Raw genomic sequence first — 11,594 nt, 5'->3', positions numbered from 1 at the left:
CCCCTGGCGAAACTCCTCACGGTCAGGTGAAAAGAAGCGGCTGGCGACTCCACATGTATGGGAGGAGGCACGGAGCAGCGACCGGGACGGCTCGGGAGAGTGGGGTAATTGGCCGGATACAATTGGGGAGAATTTAAAAAAATAAAAATATAAAGTAAAATAAGATAAAAAGTAAGTGGTTCAGGAGGAGACAGACCTTCAGAAAACTTTATTAATCTCCCGCCAGGGGTTTGTTTTCTTCTGTTTCTTCATGCGCACGTGTGGTGAGGCGGCAGCAACAGGGCACATAGGAACCGGAAGCAGGAAGTGGTCTGATAAGACGGCGTTGGCGTCATTGCCGGGCAACAGAACGACGCCATGTTGCCCAGATAACCTGGAAGAGGCCCAGGTGTATAGGGACCGATGCAAAAACTGCACAAACGCAAACACAACGCACAGAAGCAGCTGCAAGTTCCTCCTGCTGTAAACTGGACCGGCGAACTTCCGAACCCGCTGACTGCCCGAGCTCCGCTCCAGCTGGGGTCTGCAAAACAAACCGGAACTCGCAGCGAAACACAGGCAGATGAGGTGGGCAGCATGCCATGGCAGATGACACCGTCGCTGAACAGCTGAACAGGGCGACGGTGTGTTCCCGTTGTTGCGGATTTGAAGGAACAGCGGAGCCTCCGCGCCTCCCTTTACAAATTCACGTTTTCACACCGTGCTTTATAAACCACTTCAGATTCTTTACATCGGAGCCCGTGACGTCCACATGTGTGCATATCGCGCACGTAAAACCTGTTTTGTTTTGGTTTTTGTCGTTGACATCTTCCGCACGCGCACGTGGGCTACAGGTTTTGTCGCTGGGGGTCTTTCTCAGTGGGGTTGAGCGTGACAGCCCTCGCCTGAAATGCAAAACGAGACGTGGGCCTTTACCAGGGGCTGGCTGGCTGGCCCCGTTCAGCCCCCTTTTTAGGTTTCTCCCAGCTCGCTGAAAGGGGCATCCTGCTCCCATCACCACATGAGTAATGGGCTGGAGACGGTAAGACCCTCAGCCCAGTATGGATTATTAATGTCCTAATTATTTCGGGGCTGATTGGTTTGCTTCCGTGCAGACATTGCGCCACATTAATTGCTGCAAACTGCGCCGTGTACTTGGCCGTGCGTAAACTGTGTGCGTCCGTGGATATCCTGCTGTCCAGCGGAGAGTCAGGACGCGTCATGCTGGAGAGGATTCGGGGAGCAGCCGGGAACCGCCGCAGCCGGGACGCGAACCCGCGTGCGGGAAACTGCGCTAACCAGTCCACTAAAGAGCGCGACCCGTTAGCCAACGGGCTAGCGAGTCTACACATCCGTGGTCGTTAGGATATTGAAACGCAGATGAGCAAATCCCCCTTTGGGAAAGCGAGACAGTCGCCAGGCTGCCTTCTCCTCGTAACGTCAGTCAGATTTCAGCCCACCAGGTCGCCCGTGGTTTCGCCTTCACCGCTGCGTCCAATTCTACTGCTGAAGCCACCAGAGGGGACAAAGCAGGACGCTTTTATGGTTCCTCCACCCATCATTCCGCTGAGAAAATAGTCCTCGGGCCTGCACAGTCCTCCTCAGACGTATCACATCACAGACTGCGCAGGGATATCCAATCAGTCAACATTACGCACACTACCGCATTCAGCACGTCTGAGATCGTCCTGCCAGGGAGCGACGTAAGGGGGCGCTAAGTGGATCAGACGTGCACCACCAAGTTCTCGTCTCCCCTCCTCGGGGGTATCCATGATAGTTTTTTTCCACAGACAAGCGGCCAGGTGTAAACGGATGGGGGACTTGACGCACTGGAGGCAGAGCTTGGCGTGTTTTGCCTGAATTTGAGAGGAGGCGCCGCGAGGTGGCGCTCTCCTGAGCTTTCTGCTTCTATTTCTAGTCGGCATTTGGTTTTGACGTTAACGCGGTGCACCAGACGTTGCTGGGTGAAGCCCAGCGCCGTGTTTTCCCTCTCCTAGATATTGCTATAGCTACAGCTTCCTGGCCTTTCACCTTGCACGTGGCGGTGGCCGCCATGACACCGCGCGACGTCCTCCACGAGAAGCAGTTGCCCCGAGGGAGGGGAAAAAAGGGTTGATTCGTGGTGTGACGTAATTGAAAATGGTTTTATTTCATCATTTACATTTAATTGATATAAACATGTCCATGAATCGAAATAATTTGTTCAAACATTTAAGAAATGTGTATTTTTTTTAATTACCACAGACGCTAATTTAGAACAAAGGTCATCACAAACTGACTCGATGTGAACAAGAATGGTTCCGCTACACAAAACATCCCATAGACAGATTATATGTGGGTCGGTTTCCCCGTCGGAGTTCGTAACACTCCGGCCTTGGCCCGCACGTGCACTCAATTCGTTCCGATGTCGCGATGGGGGTCGCGTGAGAGCGCGCGCACGTTTTCGCGTCTTTCCCGATGACTCTTTTGTTATATTTTCACCGGAAGGAAAAGAAGGAAAAGGAAAAGAAAGGAAAAGAAAACCCTTCCACGTGCCTTGATCCCGCACGACCACTGCGCGTGCCTCGGCCCCGTCAGCACCGCTGCCGTCCACCGCGTGCAGCCTTTGACCCGGGACACGGGGGTCTGGTTTGGCTTTTCCGTATAATTTGCCAGTCAACCGAACACGTCATCAGGGCCCTGCTGCCAGAAAGGCAAGGTCAGCATGTGTGCCAAACAAACAAGCAAACAAACAAACAAACAAACAAATAAATAAATAGCTTAACAAATAAATAAATAAATAAATAAATACACTAAACGAACAAATAAGTTAGTTAAATAGGTAAATAAATGTCGTCATAGCTGCATGCGGTTCAGTGGGTCAGGGCTGGGGCGGCCCCAGCCTCTTGCTGATGCGGAGCCTGTGCAGGTCCAGGAAACGGGAGCAGTCTTCCTCCGGGTTCGGGATTGGCCGTTCGGAAAGAAAAGAGAAAAGTAGGCGACGTCTTACTTCAGCGTGCAGAGACGCGAGGAGTATCCTGGGGGGGGGGGGTTGTGTCCCGGGTCACCGCTTGCGCCGGGCTTGAGGGACGGGACTGGAGTGGAAGATGGCGGGAATCGAAAATCAGAAGGTGGCCTCGGCGCGGCGCCCCTAAGTAAAGCTCATGGACACTGTGTGCTCCAGCGCTTTGCGGCGCAGCGAGGCGATGCTGGTCCCCCTCCACATGTCGCTGTCCGGGGAGCTGCAGAGCTGCGGGGAGCCGCTGACGTTGGTCGGACCGGACAGGGAGGCGGGCACCATCCCGGGGAAGGTGGGCTGGTACAGGTGCGACTGCAGCCCGGACCCGTTCGACGACATGTTGGATAGACCCATGGAGTTCGGAGGCGGCCCAGCTCCGAGGCTGCACTGGGACAGCGACTGCGCCATGGCCTGCTGCCGGCCCAGCGCGGGCGGCAGCTGGAGCTGGGACACCCCCGGCATCCCCGCGGTGGCCCAGCGCGTGTCGTTGGCGTGGAAGGAGCAGAGGCTGTCGCCCATGGCGGCGGCCGCGGCCGCGGCGGACGGGAACTGCGGGAGGCCGTGGTGAGTCGGGAGGAGGGTCCCCGGAGCCCGGAAGACGTTGGTGGTCTTCTTGCGCTTCTTCCACTTGGCGCGCCGGTTCTGAAACCAAACCTGCAACCGGAGATGGGTCGTTGTTAGCAGAGCAGAAACGCCTGGTCCACCACGCAGACGCGTCACCTTAGCCCCCGAACAGCCCCGGACAGCCCCGAACAGCCCTGAACAGCCCTCTAACACCTGTGGACCGACCTGACGGCTAATCACCATCACGGTGTAATTACTTTACTTCGCTGTATCGTCATAAAGACTGCACACGTGCGCTGCTTGGTTCAGCGAGTGTGTCGACCTGCCCAGCAGCCTGGTGCAGCCAAGTCAGGTCAAGCCGGTTTTATTTGTTATGGCCCCATATCACACATCACACAGGTACCTCCGAGGGCTTTACAGCAACACAACATCCTGTGCTTACACCCTGGCACTGCACAAGGAACAAGTCCCTGACTCTGATGCACCGGAGAACAGCCACGCAAAGCCACGCCAATGACAGAACGCTGCCACTAGTACTGTAAAGAGTCGCATCAGCATAACATAAACCACATATGGCGCACACTGTGCTGTGTAGGCTACAGGCCTTTTTACAAATGCGCACTATTTCATACTCCTATATTACCCGAAATAAATAAATATATATATATATATATACATGTATGTATGTATGTATGTATGTATGTATACACACATATAAATATATATATGTGTGTATATACACATACATATATACATATATACACATACATTCACATACATACATACATACATACATACATACATACATACATACATACATACATACATACATACATACATACATACATACGTATGTATGTATGTATGTATGTATGTATGTATCGGGTAGCTTTCGGAGTAAGCGGGCATCGGTGGTGAATGCAAAGCTGCGGCTGAGGAAGGGGAGCGGTGTAATGAGAGTGGGCCCATCCCGCCGTGTTTCTCTGTCAGGCGGGAAACCCGGCGGAAATGCATTACTGCCTTCAAACGAAAGAAAACGCAATTCCTCATCCTGCTTAAAAGACGGACGGCGCACTCTCGCCACGTCCGCCATTAAGCCGTAGATCACTGACAGACCAGGTCTTGGATCCGCTCCTGTCAGCCGCAGGAGCCCATCATAATTGCTGATGAGCGCCATTTCGCTAATTCTTATTTTATGTAAATAATATAACTACAAATTGAATAATTCGACGGGCTGGTAATCATTATCGGGGATACTATTTCACGTTTGGGTGACTCGAGCGCATTTTCCCCCTCGCCAGTTGGCCAAAAAGGCCAATAAATAAGTCCTTGACGCAGTAAGTTTAAATACCGGTTGGTAATACGTGCTAGCTGTGGTAGCAGAAACCAGAGACCAGTGAAAACAGGCCGCGAATATAACAAATATTACTGCCGAGTTTAAAACCAGTGTGCGTGAAATGGTCCAACCTGCTTTTGGCGGGACGCGTGTGAGCATTAAGGCCGGGCGCCGTACCGCAGGTACATAATGTCAACCTGACCGGAGTCTGCAGCCGCTGGCCAGCCTGACCGGAGTCTGCAGCCGCTGGCCAGGAGGTGGTCGTATTGAAACATAGCGGGGAGGGTAAATACAGCTCAGATTTGTCACCCTGCAGGCTCAGGGTGGTGAGTTATAGAGCGCTTCTGGAACACCCGGGGCGTCCAAGGTTACACCGTCTCAGAATAATCATACTAATTATCCTCGTTGCCTTTGATCAAGTCGGTGAGCTCGCCGCCTGCTGATATTATGTAGCAGTCTGTGTGAGCGCGTGCCGATATGTGACGCGCGTCGGCCGCACGTCCCCGTGCTATTGTACAGTCAGCTGTGCCGCTTTGGTATCGAACCAGAATGCAGCACGGCAGGAGGTCCTGCTCCATAAACCAGTCTATGCTGCGTTCTGCTGTGACGTATAAAAGGCCAATTAAATTACATTTGTTTTAATTGTTCCATGCGCAATTTTGAATTACAGACCAACAAAGAAGGATTTTTGGGGCAGGTGGGTAGGCAGGAAATAATTATGATATTATTTTTTGTTTTTATTATGATTATGATTATGATTATAATTATTGTTGTTATGTCGCATCATCAATTTGTATTTTCTTTTGAAGTTAATTATTTTATGCTGAAGATAAATTACAATGAACCTAATTATAGATAAATCGATTGTATTTAATTTGTGCATGCATTTGATGAATTAAATTTCCATCAAAATATTAGATCAATTAAAAATAAAAATTCTGTTGTTGATAATAACCAATTTAGCATAATTATAGCCTACAGTTTTACCGTGTTACATAAAATCCGCTGGCTTGTAATGTTCATGGTGTTCGATGAATTAATAATTGAAAAGTAAAACCGGCAAATGAGTTCTACCTGACTCAGAAATTATTTCTAATAAACACTCCGCGTCTTCCCGCCTCCGCGCGTCTGTTTTGGCGCCAGCTCTGTAGTTGAGCTGCGCTTCTATTTGAGGTTCGTTTCAAAACAAAACATGACAATTAACAGCTGTCGAGCACGTAGCGACCAAAATATGGCCTTACGTTATCATTATTATTATTATTGTTATCGTTATTATTATTATCATTATTATTATTGTTATCGTTATTATTATTATCATCGTTATTATTATCATAATTATTATTGTTATCGTTATTATTACATCATCATTATTATCGTTATCGTTATTATTATTGTTATCGTTATTAGTATTATCATCATTATTATTGTTATCGTTATTATTACATCATCATTATTATTATTGTTATCGTTATTATTATTATCATCATTATTATCATAATTATTATTGTTATCGTTATTATTACATCATTATTATTAAAGTTATCGTTATTACTATTGTTATTATCATTAATATTATCATCATCATTATTATTATTGTTATCGTTATTATTATTGTTATTATCATCATTATTATTATTATTGTTATCGTTATTATTATTGTTATTATTATTATCATCATTATTGTTGTTGTTGTTATTATTATTTTGTTTAAAGCGCGCATTGCAGCGTCATGATTTGTTTGTTCCGTATCTATTCTATTTGGCCGCGCTGTAACCAAGACAACGTTCCGCCTTACCTGCACGCGCGATTCCGTCAAGCCAATCCGCAGAGCGAGCTCCTCTCTCATGAAGATGTCCGGGTAGTGCGTTTTAGCGAAGCTCCGCTCCAGCTCGTTCAGCTGGGCCGGCGTAAAGCGGGTCCGGTGCCGCTTCTGCTTCTGGCTCTGCGGCCCTCCGGTCTGGCCCGGGTTGTTCTGCTGCTGCTTGTCCTGCTCTTTGGTGCCGACCTGCCCGCCGGACGGGTTGGACCCGCCGTTGCTGATTTCGTCGCCCGGCAGCATGGTCGCTCCCTCCACCCCGTCCGGGCCCGGGGCGAGCTCTCCGGCGGAGTGGCCCGGGTCGCCCCCTCCTCCCCCGAGTCTGCACTTCAGAGCCTCCCTGTGACCCAGGAGCTCCGCCGCGGCATCTTTCATCCCTGCGTGGCCAGACGGGAGCGAGACGCTCAGTGACAAGTTGAAAATTTAGGCAAAGCCCATTCAAACACAAGTGCAGCCTGCACGCTACAAAATGCATAAATAAATAAAATAAAATAAAAATAAAATAATGGTCAGTGGTTTAAACCGTCTGGTCACATGTCTGCTTTTGTCGGAGAAGAGGAAAAAAAATATATCACATTTCCGGTTTATCTCAAGCAGCGGAACACGGTGAAACCAGTCCAGATCTTAAATTAGGGTGCAGGTGATCAAGACAGAAAGGCGACTTACTGCAAGCAAAATACAGCATGCGTGTTAAATCTGCACACACACACACACACACACACACCCCACACACACACACTCACTCAGGCTAATTCAGCTCAGTCACACCGGTATATCTCAGCAAATACTTCCACCACATTACGCAGTAATATGATAACAGTTAGGCTGCAGCTTTGCATGAATTAGCTCACTCAGTCACGCCAAGACAACACGAGGAGCACAACACGAGGAGCACAACACGAGGAGCACAACACGAGGAGCACAACACCAGGAGCACACTTCTGCGCTCGGGTTGAGATGAGAGACGCCTCCAGCTTACAGTAGAGTTGAAGACCGGAGTTTGGTGACGATAACTCACCGAGGCGAGCATCCAGGAGGTCGGCGTGCGACAGCATCGCGCACCGCTCCAGGGCGAAACGCTACTCTCCCCCCCCCCCCAAAAAAAAGAGAAAAAAAAAGAAAAGGAAAAAAAACCCCTCTCTACGACTTTAACCTACTTAAGAAATATATATAGCCTAAATGAAAGCAAATTCGGTTTGTGGTTAAAAAAGGGGGTTCGTTGCATTATAATGTACTTTAGAGAAACGGGGAGGCGCTTAACAGCGGAATGAACCCATGAGCTTCATCAAACGAGGACCAATCAGAGTTGGAGCGCGAGACATGTCAGCTAACCCGAGACCCCCGACGAGCCAGCCAGTTAAATTCCCCAATCTACTTCATTCCTCCTCATTCCTGTAATTGGGTTTGATTTTTTAACCCCCCCCCTCCTCCTCCCCTCCAAATTACATCCAATAAAATAAGCTGATTTAATATCTGCGGAAAAGCTTCGCAGCCTTTCCACAAACTGTGGAGCGCCACAATATTGTTGTTTAACTGTGCAGCGCCGGTCTTGCCTCCTCGTAGGAGTGGGGCAACTTTGCCTCCCGCGTCTGAACAATTAAAAGCGTTGTTTGCACGAGGAAGCGGGGGGGGAGGGGGGCAATAGGAAGCGGCTCAGTATCAGCACGTGAAGCCCCCCGCAGCGGGGTGAACTCGCGGCCGCGGCGCCCGCAGGAGGACGAGCTGCTTGCTGGGTGTGAGCCGGAGGCCGCATCGCTGTATTTTACCTACATTGCTCCCCCCCCTCCCCCCTTTTGTGCCCCACAACATGTCACGGCGTTTGAACCTGCGGCGCTGTCCGCCATTTACTCGTCGGCCAGACAGCAGCCTTCTCTCCGCCACACCGACTTCCAGACTTTCTTGGGTCCAGTCATGGCGGCCCATCCGCTGGCTGTGGCTGCAGGTATCTGAGCAGAGCCCGGCCCGTATTAGCGGCCATTACTGGTGGTTAAGAGGCCGCCGAGCAGACAGCGACTTGTTTAAGAGGACACGTGACCGGGGTAATTACCCTCCCGCGGGGGAAGTGGCTCGAGAGTTTGGTTTATGAGCTGTACCAGTAATTTGGCTGTGATGGGCAGCCAGGAGGAGCGAGGACACCCCGCGCCCGAGCGGAGGGCACATCTCTCTCTCTGCACGCGCGGGGGGGGGGGGGGGATAAAAATAAAAATAAAAATAAAATCCTTCAGTTGGAATGAGCGACTTTATGTCGCACTGTTGATTGTTGTTGTTGTTTTATTCATACCGTATCCAGATTAAAGTTATTTCTGGAATCGGTGAGACCGCAGCCAGGCAACCACTCATTTCTGTGCCCTGACAAAGGAAGACTCCATTTTTATTTTCTTTCTTTTTTTTATAGAAAAACGAAACAAAACAAATGCCGGGCCATGGGCGCGAGCTGCTGTATTTGTCATGAGGTGAATCGTGACTTGGACTGGACTGGCACAAAGGACGCGCCCGAGCGTGAACCCGGAGGCTCTTTTGGGGGGTCCTTTCGTCCATTTCTCCCGGCTTCCCACGCCTCTGCTCATCCTTCATCCGGCAGTCTGGCGCACAACGCCGGCCCGGGCGGCGGCGGACCACCGCATCACGACCGGGACGCACAGAGATCCGCATCACAACCGGGACGCACGGAGATCCGCATCACGACCGGGACGCACGGCGCATCGCATCACGACCGGGACGGACGGCGCTCCGCATCACGACCGGGACGCACGGAGACCCGCTGCGGCCCCGCGGCGCCGCAGGCCGGCCGGCTCCGGTGCGTCAGCGCCAGGAAAGGGGACCAACATGTGGACTTGGAAACAGCCGTGTCCTCCTCTTCCTGTTTTGCCAAAGAATTGGGACTACCTTACAGCTGTCTCGGCGTCAAGATATCCGCGGGTTGGTTCAAATTATTATCAAAAAAAAAAAGTAAAGTAAAATAAAATAAATAGAAGTGATTTAGGCGGGCGTTAACGGCCTTCTCATGACGCGGACGGGGGTCGAGGCATTTTAACGCGTGACGTCTTCCGTGCGGCCCCGGTGTGGCTTGGCGCGCTCGGAAGCACGGCGATTATTTACGGTCATCGCATGTTTGTTCGGTCCCTGCTCGCGCACACCGGAACCGGATGCTGATGGAGCGCTTGGTTTTCCGGCTCTCCCGACAACCCGGCGCTTTCGTAGCTGCGCGAACGGACGCGGACGGCTCGTGCTGTGGCGCTTATAGGTCACGCGTAAGACGCCAGGGGTGTCACGCGCGTAACGGCTGCTTGTTTTGGCGCCATGTCGGCGACCGGAAGTCCTTATTTATTTGATCGGATCGGTCAAATAATTTTTTTACAGTGAGGCAGAAAAAGACAACAATACTGCTTGAGGCTGAATCTCGCAGAGGTCTTTGTTTCCTCCCTCGGTGGTTTTACATCCCCGCACTGGAAGACCGACACCCGGCTCCCCGCGGCCTGGCGCAGTTCAGCCCGCCGCCAGGTGACGGGATCCAATCACGTCCGCCTCCGGCAGACACGCGGCGCCGCGTTGTCCTCCCCGTGAGAGGGGTTGGTTTTAGGGTCTTGATCCTGATCCCATGCGACCCGGATCCGGGGTAGCTATGAAGCCCCCCTCAGGCAAGTCTGTAATTTGGGATACTGGACTACACACACAACACTGACGTGACTCGTCAGCTGCGAGATCTGAAGGGTTATTTGGAAAACGTGGACGAACGGAGAAAGGCTGCAGATTGGATCATAGCTTCCTGCCCCCCCCCCCCCCAAATCAAACAAACAATCCATTAGGTCATACAAATATGTGATCAGTTACATGTTGTCATAATCATAAAAATAATCATTATCGTTTTTCCTGCTCTCAGTTCTGCGTTTTTAGGTCCCGTTAATATTTATATATTTATATATATATATTTTTTTGGGGGGGGGGGTGAAATTCCGAGAAGGTGTCATGATTATGGTGGTTTCCAGCGTGGCTCGCGCTGGCTCTGCTCAGACTCCTCCGGGCAGACGGAGGGTGCGACTCGATGAAGCCTCCCGGTTTTCCTTGTAATTGGGATAAACAAGGAGCAGGGGTATTTTCCCGGAACGCGCGCACATCAATCTTACCCGCGATATGGGCAAAACACCCCCCCCCCGCCCCCACCGCGCGCGCGCGCCGGTTAATGCGGCGCATCTGGGTGGAAAGGAAGACATTTCCACGCGCTCTGGAGATGAGTGACTTCTAATAAAACCGTAAGAAAACAAACGTAACCCTGCGCGCCGCGCGGAGCTGCACTACAAACCCCGGCGAGCCCGCTTTGGGGGGGGGGGTAGGGATTATTTTCAGCGGCGGAGACTTTTCGTCGCTTTTAACCGGTTTGTCGCCGTGATCACTCACTCCGCTACCGCCAGCCATCGGCTCATGATGCGCAGATAAAATACGGGATCGTTTTGTTGCCCCCCCCCCACCCCTTTCTCTTCGCTGCCGGGGGGAGGGGAGGGAGGGGGGGTTCCGCATTCACTCAATTAAGAGAATTCAGAGGAGAAAAATCGATCTTCCATCTGCACGAGCGCCGGTTTAACCAATCACATTCTTGTTTTGTGCAGGCGATGAGGTGACGGTGGAGGGATTTACAGGAGGAGAAGTTGTGTCTCGTGAATCTGCGGAAGGAGAGCGCTCACCGAGGCCCTGTGGCTCCATCACATCCACCCATCCATCCCAACACATCCACCCATCCAATCACATCCATCCATCACATCCATCCATCACGGTGCGTCGCTGCGTCACGTCGGACACAAACCTGGGCAGTAGTAGTGCCCGCGCGCGCGCGCGCGCATCCCCATGCCTCAATTAGCGCTGCTGCCCTCTGCAACGGACTCAATTAGTCCGTGATTTATCCCAAA

At 51.2% G+C, this 11,594-nt stretch overlaps 1 protein-coding gene across 1 annotated transcript; it reads right to left on the bottom strand.

Moving 5' to 3' along the window:
- Positions 1-3,059: 3,059 nt before the first annotated feature.
- otpa (orthopedia homeobox a) lies at positions 3,060-7,748 on the bottom strand. The gene is made up of 3 exons (XM_056291119.1): positions 7,673-7,748; positions 6,673-7,070; positions 3,060-3,631 (listed from the first exon to the last, which is right to left on the bottom strand). The coding sequence occupies exons 1-3, from the start codon at positions 7,746-7,748 to the stop codon at positions 3,110-3,112; spliced, it is 996 nt and encodes a 331-aa protein (XP_056147094.1). The 3' UTR covers positions 3,060-3,109.
- Between the last annotated feature and the right edge of the window lie 3,846 nt (positions 7,749-11,594).

The sequence above is a fragment of the Lampris incognitus genome, chromosome 12 (assembly GCF_029633865.1).
Source record: "Lampris incognitus isolate fLamInc1 chromosome 12, fLamInc1.hap2, whole genome shotgun sequence".
In the NCBI taxonomy this organism is placed as follows: Eukaryota; Metazoa; Chordata; class Actinopteri; order Lampriformes; family Lampridae; genus Lampris; species Lampris incognitus.
This window is presented reverse-complemented; position numbering and strand designations above follow the sequence as displayed.

Excerpts from the sequence above, each read along its gene's own strand:
- otpa (XM_056291119.1), bottom strand. The coding sequence starts at position 7,748 with ATGCTGTCGCACGCCGACCTCCTGGATGCTCGCCTCGGTGAGTTATCG. Across the intron at positions 7,071-7,672 it reads CTCCGGTCTTCAACTCTACT|GGATGAAAGATGCCGCGGCG; the intron begins GTAAGCTGGAGG and ends CTGGCCACGCAG. Across the intron at positions 3,632-6,672 it reads TGACGGAATCGCGCGTGCAG|GTTTGGTTTCAGAACCGGCG; the intron begins GTAAGGCGGAAC and ends CTCCGGTTGCAG.